The sequence below is a fragment of the Gobius niger genome (assembly GCF_951799975.1).
Source record: "Gobius niger genome assembly, chromosome: 20".
Classification (NCBI taxonomy): domain Eukaryota; kingdom Metazoa; phylum Chordata; class Actinopteri; order Gobiiformes; family Gobiidae; genus Gobius; species Gobius niger.
The window spans coordinates 14,510,852-14,531,631 of record NC_136871.1 but is presented as its reverse complement, the minus strand read 5'-3'; the positions used below and the strand labels follow the sequence as shown (position 1 = coordinate 14,531,631).

Sequence of the window (20,780 nt, the reverse complement as noted above, 5' to 3'; positions counted from 1 at the left end):
TTTTTAGGCAACACATTGGAGTTCTCTTATCGCCATTGTAACAATACAAACATGACTTAGGCAATTATGCTATGTGGCTAACGTTATGTATGTTTATTGAGATGCTTGGCCTCCACCATGGAAATGGAGGCCCATTGCGATCCAGTGTGTGACCACAGGGCTGAAGACGTCATGGGGCACTATAGTAAACTCCAGTCTGCCCAGGATTATGGTGTCCCTCCCCAGCCACAACAAAGCCGGGTAAACACTTACAATGCCATGCAACATACTTTCCCACTTTGTTGGTTTTCAACGCCTTGAGGATCAGAAAGATGTGTAAACAATATGCTTGACTACAAAAGATTAATGTCTTCTGTATCTACTGAAAAAGACACTAAATCCAGATGACAAAAATGTATGAAAAAAACACTTCAGCTCAGTATCTGGCAGTTCAACATGTGTAAACCAAATGGCAAAGGCATTGTAAAACAAAGTAATGTAATGTTTACATTATGTGATACACTGGTGGAGTATAAAGATAAAAAGAACACACTTTTGATTGAAAGAGTATTTTGTGCTTCCTGATGCTAACCAGGAATGTGTGTCTTTGCTTTTTGCAGCTGAGGGGAGTGGGGTCTCCCTGATAAAAGACAGGGCAGTGTGTCTGAGGTCGCCCTCTCACAGCCCTGTCATTAAGCACTTTAATGTGCCCCTTCACACGACCCTCAGCCGCTGACCTGCTCCCACTGTGCTGTGTCCACTCAGGGCCTTTGAACACACAGCTCTCTTGTCATTAGCACTAACCACAAGAACAGATTTTACACACAAGGTGTTGTGCCCTTCTTATAAAGTGTCGACATCACAGAGGGCAGGAGAACACTGGAACGGTGTTAGATTCACAGGGGGACATGAACCAACTGAAATCTGAAGATGTAATCATTATGTTACTGTGTTTACAATACTTTACGTAGAAAACACTATTTAAATAATCTATTTAAATACTATGCTGTAAACAAGTACTTAAATATTATGCTGTAAACAAGTAGTTCAGGACGTGCCTAGTTACCATTAAGTTACCATTACGGTAAATTGTAAGTAGAGCAAACAGTTTGTGTTTGTTATTACATTATATAAATAATGAATGAATCAAATGCCAGTTTTTATTGACAGAAATTCCCATTCACAAGCCTCTTCGAAGACCATGCCGATCAAAGCGCATTTTATTGCACTAATTATAGATGCAATAATTAGTGCAATAAAACACGCTTTGATCATACAACTTTGAAACTCATAAGCTTGTAAAATTACCCAGCGAAGCAAAGTTCTTAAAGTTTACTCTGAGGACATGGCCGAGATGGCACTCAGGTGTGCCCACAACAATGCATTTCAAAGAGTGCTTTACTGGCTCGAAGCTTGAGCCAGACGGAAAGATCAAATGGACGGTCATGCTGCTCCTTAACCATCACCATATGCTGCAGGAGAGAGCGCCTTGTTAAACCTGCAGTCACACAAATAAACACATGCATACACTAATGAGCCAGGCAAGAGAAAGTGCTTGCTGACTCTCAAAGCAAAAGCCAACCACAAATACCCTTCAGTCCATCTGGCATCAAGAAGTCATTTAGCGTTTTTCTCTTAGTAAGCAGAAAGAGAGAGACTTCATACCTGGTAGCACTCTCTGACCCTGAACCAAGTCTCCAGAAGCCGCTGACATGGTATAAGGCCATGGATGTACCACCTCCTTAAAGTCTGGTGTGCCAAAGTCCAAATAATCTGGCTACTGGACACCACCAAGTCCTCCACTCCGCGAATAAGACGTACGGCCATCGAGATCTGAGTGAGTGATGCAGTTTGAGCAATGTGTCTCACAGCTGATGTGATGTCAGAAAGAGTCGGTGCTAAGGGGAGACGAGAGCCCAGTGCCCTGTCTCGGAGTCGGACTTGGGCCCCGGGCCAAAACACTGCCTCATATATGAACAGGGAGGGCAGCACTGAGAGGGTCTGTATATGCATTACAGATGGAAGCACTTTGGCAAAAACAATAAACCAAGAACAATCAAGCACATTAACGGCTAATCCTTCAGGTATCACTCCTGACCAAGAACCTAGAGCTGGAGAAAAAAGTCCCCGTGCTGTGGTCGCCCAGGGACAATAAAGTTTACCTGACCCTTACTTTAACCACCAATCATGTATTATGTTGCGTATAATGGTAAAATATCAAGTGTGTCTACATTAATATCTAATAATAATTACGATAAAATAGCATACAAGTTAGAGCTGTCACTGCAATAAAATTGGAAGAGACCTGACAATTAAAAAGCCCCACTACAATACATGAGATTAAGATTACAGTTTCAAATAAATGTTGATGAATTGCACAGCACTGCTTATTATTATAAAAAAAACACTTTGTTAAAGTGACTTCATCTCTATATTTTGTCTAATTCTTCTTTGTAAGCAACTTTATTAGTCTGCCTTGGCTGAGCATGGGATTCACACTGTCTGGGATGTGGGGCCAATTTCCTGAGTTGGCCCAGACATCTCCACCCAGTTTACTCTGCTGGAAAACTAAAATAATAGTTTGGTTTTAAATAGCGAGGAAGAACAGACGAGGCAAAACTATAGAGCAAAGTGTGTGATTCTTTGATGTTTAAAATGGGTTTAGAACATCTCATTCCAGCTGCAATTAATAGCAATTGAAAGCCCACCTGATTCAGATAAACAGGGGCTGGCGCGGGGGTGAACACTGTCTGGAAACAATATCCTGCTACTTGTTTATGTGACTGGTTTCTCAGAAAGCATGCACAGTCGAGACAGGGTTCTTCATTTTAAACCCAATGTTCCTGAACGTCACACTGAAGACAACAAGGGGTCAAGGACAAACGGAAACTAACTGAGCCGGATCATAGAGTTGTTGATCTATGTCTAATTTAGCCCACTAAAGCTAGATCATGCTCACATAAGGTTCAACATATTTTGGTTGGAGTTGGCTGAAGGACAAGATTGCCCCCAAAAATGCTTTTTCTGTGGTTATTTCCAATGTATTATTATTGCCTGTAATGTGCAAACCATCCACCAGGGTTTGCTGCAGCACCCTCACCACCCTAGGTTCCCATGGCCTTGATTTAACTTCAGCTGTTCCATTTGGGGTAGCCATAGCAAATACTTCATATCGTCAGCCTTGTTGCATGATTCCCTAAAACATAATTTAAGGTTTTTTGTTTATATTCCAAGCCTAACTGTCTGAGGACATAGTCTCTGATACCTAAAGATGCAGCAGTGTTATGAGAGTAGAATACAACTCAATTTTGCACACACACACACACACACACACACACACACACACACACACACACACACACACACACACACACACACACACACACACACATAAAAAAAGGACATGGAGTATGCTGATATAGCTATGGACAGCTATACGTTTTTACACTGCAAGCTCTGCCTGCTGGCTGGTCTTGAAGCCTCCCCCAGTTGTAAGTATGGATAGTAGGCGTGGCCACCCATGACAATGCTTTATACCAGCATACAAGGTGACCCTGCGGTTACACTGATTGGGATCTGAACTGAGTACGTGACTGAGGCCAGGCTTGACTTGTCAAACATCAACAAAGATCAACAAAAGTCTGCGGGGCCGATAACATAAAAATCATCACATTATCTGAATTGCCTCAAAACTGTTAAAAAAAAAAGAGGATTATCAACTTTTGCTAATACCTGTTGCATAACACCAATATTGTAATTTGTCATTTTCACCATTATTATTTTGAAACAGATTAAAATGAGCTTTCACTTTCAGGAAAAAAAACAGAAACCTTCAACTCACAGTGAAATCCACATAAAATAATCCTCTTGTCATTCTTCATTCCACATTTAAAAAAAAGGACATTCAAGCTCCTTTCTGCTGTTTGTAAAAGGCTTATGAACATGAGAATAATATCACACCCAAAATAACAATGACAGCACATTCCACTGTGAGCTGAACAAAGGCGGACTCATTGCTGTAAAAAGCCTTTGTGAGGTGTAATAAGATTATGGCCCGCAGCTCATACCTGGAGGGCAGGATGCAGCATAAGGACTGTGTAATGGTGGAAATCCAGATAGTTAGGAACTAGGCAGGCAGACGGGCGATGCCACTGCTGCCTGGAGCTATGGCCCGTCAGGACGCCAAGCATATGGTGGACACAAGCTGCTGTTTATCACGAAGCGTGCGCACGTGGAAAGCAGGACAGCTAGTTCAGAAACAAAATGTTCACAATAAAAATACTTTGGTTTTGATTCACGCGATCAAAAGCTTTGCAAAAAAATAGGTTTGCACGTCAGCAGAATTCCACCGGTTTGCTGTCTCTCAGTGAAACATTGATTCAACATTCCAAAATAAGACAAAATGCTAATGTTGCCTCAAATGTGATCATGAGTTCAGGAATAAATTCTCTATGCATATATACTTTTATAATTGAAATATAGTCCCTGTCCTGTTTTCAACCCTCCATTAAATCCTTATTATGTCATGTTTTGATAAAGCTATAGCCTGCAGCAATAATCAGATTCATTTTTCTATGATCAGAGACAACAACACTAATCATCTAGTTTAGCTAACACACCTCCTGTCTCGGTCCTGGCACCACCATGACCTCACAGAGCGACCTTTTACTCAAAGCTGTCATGTGCTGAACACAAGACCCAGGACTTAAAGAACCATTCTTCTCTAACTGTTGTTCTATTCCCCTCCCAGGCTCACTACAGTCCATTGTGATAGAAATGCACTCTGCTTGTCCTACCCTCCCACCACCTGTGGAGGGCAGCATTGGGCGTCTGAAGACAAATGAGTTGTTCTTGAGTCATATTTACTGGTAGTGTGTCTGAATTGGACTTGAAAATATTGTGGTTTAAAAGGAGATATCTAAGAGACCTCATAATTTTGACGTTTTCTGTGCTGTGCATCATCATAGTGTTTTTAAATAAGTAGCAGTAAGGCCACATGACTCTTTGATGCAGATCGGTATCTGTTGTTTTTATTTAGAGAGGGTATGTGTATGTTTGAGAGACAGGAAGACACACAAGATGCGTTTTGTTCTGGACAAATAGTTGAAACAAAGCCAGTTGGATTGAGTGTCCTTGTTATTAACATATGGAAACACAGTTATTGTAGCAAAGTTTTTTCTAATAGTCAACTGAAATGAAGCGTCTTCACACTCATCATTCTGTTCATCCTCTGCTCTGATAAATGCGGTGTACAAGATTCACCGTAATGAAGAAAACTCTCCAACTGTTGTTCTATTCTCCTCCTTTCTCATGAGGTCGCATTAGCCAGTGCTACAAGAACTAATGACCTCACACTCAGGGAAAGAGTTCCCTGTATCAAACCCCCAGCCATCACCTAAGAACTAAAACACTGTAAATTTACCAGCAGATCAGAAATGTTCCCTTTAATTGTCCGAGTCTGTGTGGTACCGGACTGAGGCGGACAGTGTGCTTGTGAGCAGCAGCTGTCGCACACCAGGGCCTCCAGCTGACGGCCCGTGCCTCATAGTGGGAGTACATCTGACATGTGAAAGGCAGACATCCGAGACGCCATCTTTGACACGCTGCCAGGGGCCCAGGCCACATGCACGCACCCGTCCTGTCTGCAAGTCCCACCGCCGTCACTCCGCCCAGAGACAGGGCAGGTGGACCCAGCTGTCACAAATGATCATCATTTGTAGTCATACATCATATATGAATAGATTAGGTTCATCAAATATGAATGACAGCCATCTCGAGTATGCAGAACTGACGCGTATGCACGACTTCTCGACTAAGGAGGGGATCTTGTCTGAGCTTGCTCCTGACCTCCCATCCCCCTAGAAACAAAAAAGAAAAACCACGGAAGCTCTTAAGAACGTCCAGCAAAATGAACATGGGGTGTTTACCGACTCATGCTGTGGTCGAAGTGCAATAAAGCTTCTCAACACGTACTAATCCAAGGAGAGACAGATGTTGTAGTCTTAAGAAATGTCTGAATTTGGCACACAAGGCAAAGAAGATGATGCTTACGATATTACAGCACAAAACCAACAACAAGAAGCCACTGAGAACAGACTGGGGCCTGCAGCCTGTGTCCATATGGGACCTGAAACCATAGCAACCCAACTATATGACTTTATGGCTCGCAGATCTTCTCATAAAGACACAATTTGGTTACATTTTTGCTGCTCCTCATATTCATGTGACTGAAGTCCACAAAGCCACTCCTTATGCTCCGTTACTGCACCTTTAAAACAGCAGTCACAGTAAGAGACTCAAAACAAAAACAAAATAGATAGTATGTTCATTGTAAACAGAACCATCAATGTGTCTCACTAAGTGGTGCCATCAAACAGTAACAATGCACATTTGCCACTCATTTGGATTCTGTTGCTATGCTGTTGCTATGTTGTGACATCGCATTTCCTCCGTAGGTCTCAGGAACTAAGCCTCCCTCAGTTCAAGTCCAATCCCTGATCTAAATATCTATGTGACGTAAAGAAAAATAAGACAATTAAAAGAACAACAAAAGAAGTTTAAAGTCCCTGCATACTGAAAATGATTGCAAGAAAATGCAAAATCAAATAAAATCATTGGCAACGTGTGTTAGATGCTCCAGAAGTAATCGATATTGTAAAACGGCAGGATCTTCCGAGCTTTATCCAACAGACGACCATAACTCATCAACCGTTTTCACCAAAATGTCTCCCCTCAGGCGCAGATGAAATGCCAGAAATGAGAGCTTAACTGAACCCTGAATTTGTTAGTGCATCTGTTTAAGAAGCACAAGCGATGTTAATTACTTCCAATTAACACCGTGCGACAAAGCGCCATTAAGCAAATGAACAGACAGGCTGAGGAGGGTTTTTGTGTGAGACGTTACAGTTGAGGCCCGTCTTTGTGCGATGGGGCGGTAGGGGGTAGAGGCAGACGAGAAGGAAGGGCCCGGGGCTGCCACCCTCCACAGATAAGCATGTCTGTAACCCCCTTTTATACACAGACTATTTATACTAATGCGTATCATCAATGAGATCATTTCTAGTAAAAAAAAACAAAAGAAAGCAACATTTGAGCAAAGAGCTGCCATCACTGACTTCACTATGTTACTCTCACATGCCTCAGTGGTTTACTTTTGAGTAAATATACAAAATAAAAGGACAAGAAACACTACATTTACAATATATATCCCACAACAGGAAAACAAAGCTCTCACATCCTCTCTCACTCTCCTACACAGAAATGAGGATGAGGTGTCACCAAAAGTAATTAGGAAGTGCAGTGAACACCTCATCCAGCAAATCTAACACATGCTTTGTCACTATAAATTATTTAGAGACTGTTATTGGACTAAATATCAATGTGAGAAGTCAGGAAAAAGATATTCTAAATAGTGTTCAGACTGGGGCTGTGATGAAACTGTTCTTCTGCGCTTCTTTGTTCTGTCCAGTTCAGAGGCCAAGAAGCTGACGTCTGTGCAGTAAAGTCGAAGTGCTCCTCAGGTATTATTACACCTTACAATACAGTGCCCCTTTTTATCCACTTAGAAAATGTTTAATTTTGTGTAACTATACTTGGATCGTGTAACATGGATGAGCTTGGTCACTTCTAACTTCACCCCATTTTGGGTACATAGGAATATGCTGGGAGAGGCAAAATGCTAACAACGTCTTTGGTTTGGTTGCACGCACAAACAAAGACCAGACAGGTACGCATCAACTTGTCTAAGCTCAGGTAAGAACATATGTTAGTATGGAAAAACTATGGCCTGTTCCTTTTTTAGTTTCCATGTTGAATAACTGATTCCCTGGCCTTCCTTATTTGCAAGGTCAACTCCAATACTTTCATGTATATAGTCGAGTATAACATTTTGGATAAAAGTCAAGAGCAAATGACAAATAAACCCCAACCACCTTTATGTGGACTGCAAGCTTGGGTAAAATGGGAAAGAGATATCCGAATATTAAGCGTATGTAGAGCGGTCTTTGGGTCTTGGGGCAGCTTTGTGTGCTAAACCGAATGTCCCCGAGGCCCCTGCTAAAGACCACAGGCCGTGACAAAACATGCATGTTCATAACCCAGATGCTGTAAAGAGGAGGGTGAGGTCAGGCTAAGGGGAGCGCTGCGTGCCCTTAAGAGCATAAAGAGGGAAGGCACTATAGTTTGCACTATCATAGTCAACTGAATGGCTCCAATAGGCATCTCTGCAGGGGGGCACATATAAAAAGCAATGGAGCAGCCAGGGGGAGGGGAGTGATGTACAGCCAACAAGAGGCACTAATGATCCTGAAGCTAAGAAACACAATATTATTGCTGTCTATACACTCCCCCCCGAATTAGTGAATAACTAATTTTGTAGAAAGTGGACAGAATGTGCATCCCAAGTCAAACGTTCTATTAACGTCTATTTGCTTTGTCAATAGCGCCTTTCAAAATGGTTGGTCACCACATCCTCGCTCTTTATAACAAACCTATTTAGATCCCTGTTAATTACGTCCTCTGGGCTTAACGATATAATCACCAATAGAATGTTAGTGAGTTCTTCCATATTACGCAGGATAATTACTTGGCTATGCTTCATTTCTCTCATTATCTATCTGGATAATGCTCTTCTCAGTGTGGACATAGTGTGGAGTTTTCATGGGCAACACGAACAGACATACAAGTTGCAAAAAAGGACCAAATTGTAAACATGGCAGAATTACTCGGACAAAAAATAGAAAAAAAAAAAAAAAAGCATTGTAGTCTTGAACGTTTTAAATTTACAGGCTAATTATATGGCGGCCATGTTCCTTTGTGAAGTCAGCCAGTCTGCAGCTGATATGCGCGACAATACAGCTGTCAGTCAATTGTTAGCCTATCACCCAGTGTGTTCTCCGTGTAAAGTGTTCAATCACGCATTTGATCATTTTTCATAAAGAACCTGTCTATGGTGATTTATTGTTTATATGCTATGTGCGTAAAGGCACACTGTGGAACATTTTGGATTAAACTGTTGCCAGTAAAATAAAACATGCTTCTAGACACAGAAAGTGCTATTTTTGCAGTGGGTAATCAAAGAATGGATTTGTTAAATAAAATGTAAAATGAAAAGGACCAGGGCAGATGTGATGTTTTTGCAGCTTCCAGTCCTGATTAGTTATAGGCAAATCTAAATCTGTGTTTATTTTTAAAGATGGAAATAATTCTCTAACCTATAAGAAACAAATTTTAGAATATGAAAACTTTCAGACTCCAAAGCGCAGTATACCATCACACTAACAAAAACAGGTATAACCAGTTTATTTACTCACACCGCATTTGCATTTCCTGATTCCTATTGAAAAATATACTACAGTAATACTGTATAATACTGTACCACACTATCTGATGCAACATAGATATTAAACCTTTTATTCAGATAACATTTTAGATGACACATTTGTAAACATCAAACTCCTCAATTGCAGACATTCAATTATGTCTCGAGGCCATGGTTAGTATTGCTTGCATCAGTGTTGATCCTGTGTAGAAAGGATCTCCTCTCACACATCTCAATCACAGGCGCACAGTCAGGAGGTTTAGAGCTGGGCCCATGCATTGAGCTTTTGGCTTATTAGTTTGTCCAAAGTGAGTGCATGGACAAATACAACCTAATTGATCACAGGTTGATCAACTACACACAATTGATCTTGCATTGTTTTTGACACACTGCATCTGAGCTGGCACAAAAACAAATACAAAGCTATGACAGATTTTTAGTAAGCATGCAATGATGCTTCTTTAATTTCAACTAAGTATTTAATTATCAAAGTTGTCAATATTGTATTTTAACATACTTAGCACCACTTGACTTTTTAGCTAGAATGAAATAGCAGATATAATAAATGTGATCTTGCTTTGTCTCTTTACATGTGCTTTTTAACAGTAGTTGGAGAGAGCAATAACCTAATTTTGCATTATATTATTTAAAGCAGACCTACTAAGTAACTCATGCCCCTAGAGGCCATAAGCGCCACTGCAGGTGTCATAGCATGTTGCAGTTTTTACTCATTAAATGACTGTGAGAGTAAATACTACGCAGACAGAAAAGACAAAGGGAGAGAGGAATATTGTACATCCAATTACACAATGGAGATATTCACTCAAACTTGGCTGTAAATACTGTTTAAGTGGCGCTAGCCCGCAGTTAGCTGTGCTCTTTAGCCTGTTAGCTTCTTCTTCGTGATTTCATTAGTGTGTATTGGTGCTCCGACCCGGTGCAGGTAAAGTTGCAATTGTGGTTTTCTGGCCAGAGACACCAGGGGGAGATGAAAGACCCCCCAATCATCCCATTAACACTTGTATTACCCCCAGAGGGACAACGAAATCAAAGGTAAACAAGTTACTTGGTACTGCTTTAAATTGTACAATTCAACCAAAATGTCACCGTCATCTTTTCAATCTACTATGCTACTGACCTACACAAGATCATACAGACATCAAGACAGACATCAAGTTTGATCTATTGCTCCATCTACAATCATAAGATCTGTTTCTTTATTTAATCTGTTTTCTCACACTATCTCACATTTGTACTGACAACTTTGGGCCAGTAGCATTTCTTTAACTTTCTGAGTTGTATGATTTGCTCAAACTTGGCTTGGTTTCAAACAGCATGTATGAGGGTAACTTATGACAAGTTGGCCCTGTAGATCATGTACCGATATATCCTTGAGGAGCATAGGTTTATCTATTAATCCAATTTTACTAACAAGATAATGAGCTCAGTTAATAGCTCCATATCTCCACAGACCACACATGGCTGACAAATCACATCTGGTCATAACGGCACTTCCTGTAGACTCACTGTCGACATTGTTCACGTTCTTCATCCTCCCAGCACTAACCTTGACTTTTACGGCGTATTTCTGTCCCGCATTTGAATATAGATGGTCTCAGTAGACTAAAAGCACCAGAACTCTGTCGCTGTAACAAAGGAGAAGGCAAAATTTTAGAGGAGAGCGAGTTCATATAAAGTCCATGAGGGATTTAGCTGAAAACAACCTTGAAATCATATTAAAATGCTGCGTCACACCAGTTCTGTATTTTCGTTTGTGTGTGTGTGTGTCAAGTACATTTATTTGTTTGAAAGATAAAGTGCATAGTAAAAGTTTAAAAGTTTATTTTGTCAATTTAAAAATATACTTGTAGTTCCAAACCACACACTACACAAGTTTCAAGGAGTGTCAATATCTTATTTTATCTGGTAGGTGGGTAAATATCATGGTGCCTAATCACAAATCAATTAATTGTAAAAGTAAACACCAGATTTCCGTAACTTACTTATGTAAGCATCAGAAACAGACTACAAACTCTTTTCCCTCATAACTCTCGGAGCTTTACACTTCAGTTTGCTACATGTAAAAGCGCTCCATAATTCATGTGGCTGTCATCGCAGGCCCTGCCCTGCCCAGGGGGCATTCAGTGTTATCTTACCCCGGAGAGAGCTTGACACCTGTTAACACTGTGTCGGCCCATCCTGCAGATCAGCTTTCTCCACTGACCACAATCTCACTGGAAAGACCCATCAGAGCTGCTCATGACTGACGATGACTTATGCACACATGATAGGACACACTTTTGTGTATGCAGCCACAGGACAATAAACTGAGGCATTCTGGACTAACCGTGTACTGGGTTAATACAAAGTAGTGAAATTATATATATTTTTTATTATTACTATTATTCATTGTACTGTACATACCCCTGCTTACTTCTACTTGATTGCACATTATCCTGTTCTTCTTTGATTACACATTTCCCTGACTATTTGCACCCCCTGAGTGTTCTTGAGAACTGATGTAACAAGTGAATTTCTCCATTTTGAGATCAATAAAGTTCTACCCAGATACAAATTACCAAATCTACAGTATCGGAATTAGAAGACACTTGTGCAAAGGTATCTCACTGCTGTGACTTTACTAAATTAAACCACTCATGAATAGTATAATGATAATGTTGTTCTCACATATGAGTTGGACTCGGAGGACTTCTCTTATGCACCCCAATACCCAGTTTTTGCACTGCGGTATCCAAATCAGTTTGAAATGTTCATATTGTGACAGCATTAAGTTCAGCTAAACACAGCTCCTTGAAAAAGCCATCATGAAACACATATACCCGAAATCAGCTTAGAATGAACAATGATGTGTAATTATTTTTGGACCGATTTGTCTTTAATAACCGTGCATTCATTCTTCTGGTTGCTTGCATTCTTAGCGGATATTACTCCTCCAAAGGAAGTATCCCAGGCTCTTAGGCGCACAATACAACCTCAGAAAGACCTGAACATCAAAGCTGGCCCGTCGATTGAGTTACGAGTTTCCTTTTAATGTTATCAACCCCTCACACGTGCAGTGCATGTTTCCTGTTGCTAATATTCAGCCTTTTAAGACTGCGCCGCACTATAGCTGTATGAGCCCTTAGTATCAGTTCAAGGGGCAGGTGATAATAGCCTCCCACCCCTCCTCCTCTAATCCTTCCCCTTCCTTCTAGAGAGGGAGGTTTCATCCACAGCAGAAACAGTCGCACATATCAGTCCATTAAAGATGAATGCTGCCGGGCTTCCACAAACCCCTGCCTCCTTTGTCTGTCTATATACGCCCACGCGGTGGATCCAGAACCCAAACATTTGAAATAAAAACGCAAAAATCAATGACCAGCGGCTGCGTTGTATTCTGAGAAAAGACGAGCATGTCAGCTTTAGCGCGGTTCTATTCCTCCGGGCGCTAAACACTCACATGGGGTTTTAAGAGTTGAGTATTATTGATCACTATGGATGTAAGGCTGGGAGCGTGGTTGGACTCTGCACCGTAGAGCTCTTTATTTGTGCCTGAGAGGATAATAATAGGCCCACTCCCCTCTAGTACCGGCTCACAGTGTGGCCATTACCGTTCGGGCAAAAAAAAAAAGAAAAGAAAAAAAAGCACCTCTTCATCAGCGTTCACACCTCACTCTAGATCGGCTCCCTCCCACAGCTCATTAAAGCACACAATTAGTTCTGAAAGCCAAGTACATAAAAACCTGTTGTGGCGCAATGAGACGGAGACAACAATGGATTGCCACTCAGACCAGGACGACTAAACGACACATTGGCAAAGAAATAAAAATGTCAACAGTATGTAGGCTTGTATTCGATATTTTTGGGTTACCCTAGATCAGTGCAAATATTTCTATAATCCAAAAAATGGGTAATGAGACCATTTTTCGATGGCCTTCAATAATGAACTCTTCAGATTGTCTTTTTTTAGGATACATTGAATGACTAGCACATGGGTTCAGAAAGTAAAGGGAACCCAAAAATGACAATAGACAACGACCTGCTGAAAACAGATGCTGGTGTCGCCTCTACAGAACAACAGGCTCGCCAATGGACAAACCTCAGTGTACTTGCTTGTCATAATGGTTACAGGAGGAAGCTACATCAGCTGAGAATCACTGCTATACCCTCCTACATGTTTGCAACAGAATTCTTTGCAGCTGTAATATGTCTTCCAAGCAAAAAAAGGGTGATTTACTGCTAAGAGTCTAAGACAGATCATGTTCTTGACTTTGTGGCTTGACAAAACAATGAAACCAAAGGTCAGATGAAACACCATATACAGGCGGCGATAGAGATTTATTCACTCCACAGCGCATAATAATAAGCCCACACTCCTCACTCTAATCTCACTGTGGCGAGTCTCACCGCGGTCATTATTATAGGCTTTAACAGCACCTCCTCCTCACCACCTCACTGCTTCTTCATCTGTGTATGGGCTGAGTTAAAATGAAACAACCTTAGGCCTAATCATACAGGATGGGTTGGTGGATAAATGGAAAAACAGAAAACCTCGCTTCAGCCAGCAGCACAATTACAGCAAAGAGGGCCATCCCTCCTCCCACCTGTTTCCAAAAGCTGTTTGACAAAAAGCCTGCAGCGCAGAGCATCAAGTGGAAAGGTGAAAACCTGAGGCTACCCTTTGTTGTTGATTTCTCTTTTTCCCTACAGTTGGTGTAAAATCTCGGGACCCTGTCAGGAGTCATCCCCACACTGTCAGGTTCACAACTTCAGAGCTGACAGAAGACGCAAGGAAATTAATTATAAAGAGATTTGAAACATCAAGCGCCAGACAAAAAATAATAGCAGAAAAATCGTATATCAAAACCAACATAGTGCATATAGACTTAAGAGTGCAAATAAAATAAAATCCAGAAGTCTGTGTAATAAAAAATATAGATCAACTGTAAGGCAGAGTTTCACATGTGACCCTCAGGTGAAGTATGGCGTCAGAGCCGTGGGAAGGAGAATGACAAAGATGAATATGAGATGGAGTGAGAGGGAGTGGAGGAAGCTGCGCAGAGGAAGAGGAAAGAGGAGGTGGAGGAGCTGACCAGTGTGGGACACCATGCTCTGAAACAGGGACACACTCGGTGCACAGTTTCAGAGAAACACTGAAGGCAGCTGGGTTTCCTCCGGGTTTCCCCTACATCCAAAAACATGCTGGTCAGGTTGTCCCACAATGGCGGTCATCATTATAGTCAGTCGCAGCGGCTCAGGACTAACCCAACATCTGATCTACGCAATTTTGTTGTACAATTGTATAATGACAAATAAAGCACTTACTTACTTGAAGACATGTCAGGCTTTTGTAAAAGAGTAGGGCACTGGATTAGTTATGTGACCTGTGCCTATGTATTTATTCAAAGCATTCATAAGTAAATGCCCAATCACCTAGTGGTTTGTTGTGTCAATGACGGATGCCTAATGAAGAAACTCGTATTTCAGTTTTATTTGATCTGATAACTTCCAGTGCAGACAGAATATTTGTGACCACCTTGTTATTCCTCTGAGTGAATAATGATTGATGGCCGCCGTTTACAGCTCGTTTGTACAGGCTGTTATACAGGAATCAAACCCTGTTAGAGACGTGATTAATTCTCTCCCTCCTTCCCCAGAGACGAGGGACTCTTACTGTGAAGGGCCCAGGTCAATGGTCATTGATGCACATGGTTGCCTATAGCCCGCCCTTATGTCCACGGTGTACATAATTCATAAGGAGGTCAGAAGGAGAGTGGTGGAGCGTGTGTAAAACGGTCTTCTGGAACTCACCACTCTTTGTTTAAAATGCGGGCTCTTTCCGGGGTGCGCTATGGAAACCCGGTCCCAAGGGAAGGAGGGGTGCGGTGGGGGTTATGCCTAAACAGCTGAGGGTCAGCCGTTAGGGATATACTGGAGGAATAAAAACAGCTTTTTAGCGATGGACCACATCAAAGCCTGACTGACAAATGAAAAAAAAGAAAAGAAAAAGAAACCAAATGTGTTCCCAGCAATTTGTGCATAAAGTTTTTTGCGTCCTGTTTGATCTGAAGCAGGACTACATTAAGTTTAGGACTATTATTCAGGTATGGGACTGGCTTACTGTGGTTGAAATCCTAGGTTTAGAGCTGGATATCTTGCAATAATTGCAGCATAGGTACTGGAAAATGCATTATTCACACATTCACATTACTTTTCATCTCATGTCTTGGATGTTGCAGTGACAATTTTGCTAATGTTCTGCTTAATCATTAATTTGCCATGTTTTGAAAGGTATTTCAAAAAATAAATAATAAACTAAAGAGCAAGAATCAGCATCAGATCTGAACCGTACCGCCAGGATTACATCTGAATAAACTGAGCGTAATCCAGGACATAGTCTGTGCCCGATGACCTTTACAATGGAGCCCCACATAAAAAGCTGACAGCCTTCAAACGAGAGATGTGCTGAAGCTTTCAGCACATGTTCTTCTCACAACAGATTCTAGACTGGAGCGTGTGTGTGTTTTGCAACTGCTCTCCAGACTCTATGTTTAATCAGGATGTCCTGTCTGAAACAACAAAGCAGAAGGAAAGAAGACGAATGTTGCTGGCTGTATACGTGAAGCCAATGAGGAAGGGCGAAAGGTGCTGACTGCGAATTGTAACGCACACAAACAAAAACAAAAAATGATTTATATTCATTCGGGTTGGAGGGGGGGGGTTGCACATTGATTTATGTGGCTCGGCTTATAAATTGGTGTTGACCCATAAACACGTTAGCCACAATGCAGAGCAGTGCATGACCCTGAATTAGGCCTGGAGCTCTGAGCCTGTTTACATCAACATCAAGGGTTAATCCAGTTTATCCATGTTTCACATCCTGACAGCAGCAGCAGGACACTTGTACAGCAGACATCATGACACACGTCATGATGTCTAAGACTTAACAGATATTATGATCTGTAATCATCTCCTACCACTGATCTCCTTTACGGTATTGGCTGAATAATTGGACTATATTAAATGGTTTTCCACCTATAGGCACTCAAAGCACTTTACAGCAAGGATCCACTCACCCATTCACACACCAATGTACGCAGACACTGGAGGGAAGGTGGGTGAAGTGTCTTGCCCAAGGACACAACGGCAGTGTGCACCTTCAGGAGGCGGGATTTGAAACCCCGACCTTCCGATCATAAGACGACCCACTGTACCAACTGTCGCCCAGTATTAAACAAATATAATATAATAATCGCCATGGGTCTTTGCAGCCAATTCTTTGGTCGAAACAGAATCTAGCTTGAGAGAGACAGTGGGAGATTTAAATTGTGTGTTAAATGATGCTGCAGGAAAGCATTTTTTGTTTGAGCTGAGGGTTGTATAAAAGGTCTGTTAAAGTTCATGAATCAGCAAATATTTATTTTACTATGAAAAAATAAAATGAGGGAAAAAAATGTATTCATTTTTTTTGCCATTTCATCCAACCCAAAATATTATTGAAATGAAAGCAGTACTAAGTAACTCATGTCATTAGAGGCCATAAGCGCCACTGCAGGTGTCGTAGCGTGTTTTTACTCATTAATTGTCAGTGAGAGTAAATACTGCGCTGACTGAAATGACAAAAGGAGAGAGGAATATTGTATATCCAATTACACAATGATCCTTTTCACTCAAACTTGGCAGTAAATACGGTTTAAATGGCACTAGCCCGCAGTTAGCTTTGCCCGTTAGCCTGTTAGCTTTTTCTTCGTGATTCCATTAGTGTGTATTGGGGCCTCCGACCTAGTGCATGAAAGCTGCAGGTGTGGTTTTCTGGCCAGAGACACCAGGGGGAGATGAAAGACCCCCCCAATCATTCCATAAACACTTGTATTACCCCCAGAGGGACTACGGAAAGGATTTATTAAGGTAAACAAGTTGCTTAGTACTGCTTCATATTAACGGTTAATAAATTAAGATAATCTCAAGAACAATATCCAGAACCAACTTTTTCTCACCAATAGAGAAAACATTTGTCATAATTATAGTTTTACAGAGGGCTAAGGCACACGGCAGAGAACACATTTTTCCTATGGGGATTAATAAAGCATACCTGAACCTTAAATGGTGCACATTTCTAATATAGCTTCTTATACAACCCTGTAGTTCAGACAAAAGCAAACATGTTCTGAGATGCATAAGATTATTGTGTCTCTGTGCAAACTCTCAGTCGCACAGGGGTTGTCCATCTTAGCTGAAGGTACGTGTAGCCAAAGTGTAGGATGTTTTGCCTCTAATCCAAAAGGCTTCATCAGTGACACTAAGGTTTCCAGCTCACACGCAGACTAGATAAAGACCACCAGGAGGAGTTAGCCTCCAATAAAGGCTACTCTCAACCTTTTTATCCAACGGTCAATTCTCCGGAGCATGTTTAAAATGAGCATTGCAAACTGGATATTAACAAACAGACTCAATCATTCTTGTCAGAAAAAGTTACATTTGATCATTTATTTGTCAGATAGTTCAACCCAAGACGCTTCAGTCTGCCACTCTCTGAAACAAATATCATTATTTTTACAGCACAAAATTCCACGTTCCTCAAAAGAAATGCATTATCGGAGCCTCAAAGTGAATTGCATTTTGTGTGTGCTCCCCTACACCCTCGTCAAAACCGGTCATGACACATCTTGTCTGCACCACTCTCCCGCTGTAAACCACAATTATCTTGCTCACCTCCACCTGCGAACGGCATTGATTGCGTTAGATGAGCGGCGATAAAAGCTTTGGCCTTCGCTATTGTTGGAACCAGTTGAGCAGGAAGCACCTTGTTCTCTGGCCTGGTTGTGTTGAATGCTATCACAACGGTATCGCACGGCCTGTTCTGAGTTATAATCAAGATCTGTGTGAAAGCGAAGGAAAAAAAATGCTGATCGTCAACTTTGCAAACAGAAAAGCGTTGGGAAGGGCACGCACGCTCCAGTCACACAGTGTTGTTTACCTTTGTCAGTGGATATGGTTGTTAATGGACACTGATTGGAGAATTGAGTGTGGAATATTCTGTGGCGGTTAATGGGTTTATTGAATCTGCTGACCTCATTATAAAGCAGCTGAACGTCCCAGAGCAGAGCACACACAAAGCCTGCACGCTGCTGCACTGGATGGATCCTGGATGAGTGAAAAACAACACGAAGAGTCACCAGGAGAGCAACAAACCGCTCAAAGGCTTTGTTGGGGAGCGGGAAGCGGGTTATTTACTCTGCCTGGACAATATTAGAATGTAATGGCAGGAAATGAAGCATGCCGAAAGAAGCGTACATCCAATAAGGGGTAAATCTCGAGGAAAGCGACATTTCACAGTGAACATGGTGAGAAATTGTGAAATTACCAGGAATGTTTGCGTGTGAATGAGCACAAAGTAAACTATAGCAAACTATAGCAAAAAACTTGTTTGCTATAGTGAACTATAGCAAACAAGTTATGAACACAATCAACCAATATTGATAACATAGATTCAGATTATATTCATTTGATATGGAGCCAAGATATCCAAGTGACTAAATACAATACAAAGACTATTATGGGATTAAAACGTAGTCTTGGAATACTGAGGAATCGAGGTAATTTAGAGTTTGACAAGGCCAATGCCTGGAGACATGTACTTTCAAGGTGAAATCAGCACCAAACCAGCAAACAGTGTCACCTAGGACTCTGCCAAGATGAAATAACAGACTGCACTCCACCCCGATCAGTGGCCGGGTCCTTTACAATACTGCAGGTGGAGAAGTGGAAGCTCTTTGTCTGACACTGTTCTGTTAATGTTTAATAATGTCTAGCAACACACCTGACAACCTGGTACAATGTTATAGAGTTCAAGGTCTTATCAAAGTGAGCACGTTAGAACCAGTTTCTCCACTGTAGGTCAGCCCACGTGTTGCTATTTCCCATGCTGCGAGATGACTCCAGACCCATACAGGATATCACATGGCTAACATTGTTTGGTTTTGTCCAGGAAACAGGATCTTCACACAGTGAGAGGCACACCAGCTGACCACCACATAGTCACAAATCACACGCCACTTCGTTTCCAAGGCTTTTCTGGAGTCTGTTATCTGACCTCACCAACCTGTGTATGCTACATGAGTAACTGGTGGACCTTTGCGAAAGGGCAAAGCGCTAATCATTATACAAAAGAGGTGGCACGGTAAGCTCATTCAACAGGACCAAGTAAACAACACAGCCAAAAAAAATTATACATTTGAAAGTTCTGAGGATAATAGACTGGAAGGACCACATACAGTAAAATAAAATAATTTGAGTTATTAAAAAATAGATGAAAACCAATGATTAGCCCACGTAATTGAAATAAGACAAATAATCTCTTCTACAATGCAGAGTAATAGGAAACTGCAAAAAAACAAACATTGAAGCAGAAGATGATGTGTCTACACACATTAAGGGTCCTAATATCTAATAACAGAAGCAAGTGACCTTAAACCCCTCACACATGAACAGAAAGGTGGCACAAGCAAATTGACACTATGTTGACATGTCAACATCTCCTCTGTCTGCTGCTGACTCCAGTGGAAAAGCAGTGGTGCACTGGCAAGCGAATGTTATAGGTTTCTAAAACAAAAATGATAATGATAATGCTGTTGCAGTCTTATGCAAAACAAAGTTAAGGATCTCATCACGTTCTCATGAGGATACAATTGCAGGTGAGCCGGCTAATGAATGAATGAGTAAAAAAAATGCATAGTGAAGCATAAATTTAGCCACAAAACATTAGTGGAAGTAATTCCAGTCGTAATCCTCCGATGAGCTGTTTCAAAGTGTTAGAAATCGTTCCTCATTCTTACCTTGATTCTTTGTTGTCAACACGGAGACCCCCTCCTCAGTCCACCAGTCAATAAAAAGTCCACTTTAGATTGTCCGAATGATGCACGCGCCGTTTAGCTGAATGAAGAGTTGCTCTTGTGGGAGTTTCCCCTTGAATATCCCAGACTTGGATAAAGTGTTTCCCCGTGTTTCGCCCTGCGTGGGTCGGTCTCATAGCATTCACACGGGCCGCCTTCTGCCACGGCGCACCGCTTCAGCACAGACAGACCGGAGCGCCCCACGCAGCCAATCAGAGAGCAGCATCCTCCACGAAAACACACGCACGCGGGCAGTGAGAGCGAATCGAGTCTGGGCTTTGTTTAATTGACCGCGGAGCACTTTGTTTGCGTAGTGCAGAAGAGCTGGCACTGTTGACAACCAGTTATAGCTTTGTCTCAACATTAATGGCCCACGTATTGTCAGATTACGTCTTGATAGGCCTGGTGTCACGTCTTTGGGCCTTTTGGTGAGTTCAAAGCCTATTGTGGAATTGTGGACGCGGCTTCCTGGTTCAGCCCGTAGGCCTGCGTTATGACAATAGACTTTTTTAAATAGGTATGTGTTTTATTTAGATCTGCAATCATTCATCGGACAGATACGTATTTTGCAGAGAGTTGTAAAATAATCC

General features: G+C 41.6%; 1 protein-coding gene across 6 annotated transcripts in view; it reads right to left on the bottom strand.

The window, feature by feature from the left end:
- frmd4ba (FERM domain containing 4Ba) overlaps nucleotides 1-20,359 on the bottom strand; it is a 41,012-nt gene extending 20,653 nt beyond the window's left edge. For 2 of the 6 annotated variants that reach the window (XM_079578538.1, XM_079578539.1), the window contains exon 1: nucleotides 1,645-1,892. In XM_079578538.1, the coding sequence (XP_079434664.1) occupies nucleotides 1,645-1,806 (162 nt within the window). In that variant the 5' untranslated portion in view covers nucleotides 1,807-1,892. Of the gene's footprint in view, nucleotides 1-1,644; nucleotides 1,893-10,865; nucleotides 10,945-20,133 lie in introns of those variants that run through there. The other 4 variants (XM_079578542.1, XM_079578541.1, XM_079578537.1 and 1 more) reach the window with 4 other exon arrangements.
- Between the last annotated feature and the right edge of the window lie 421 nt (nucleotides 20,360-20,780).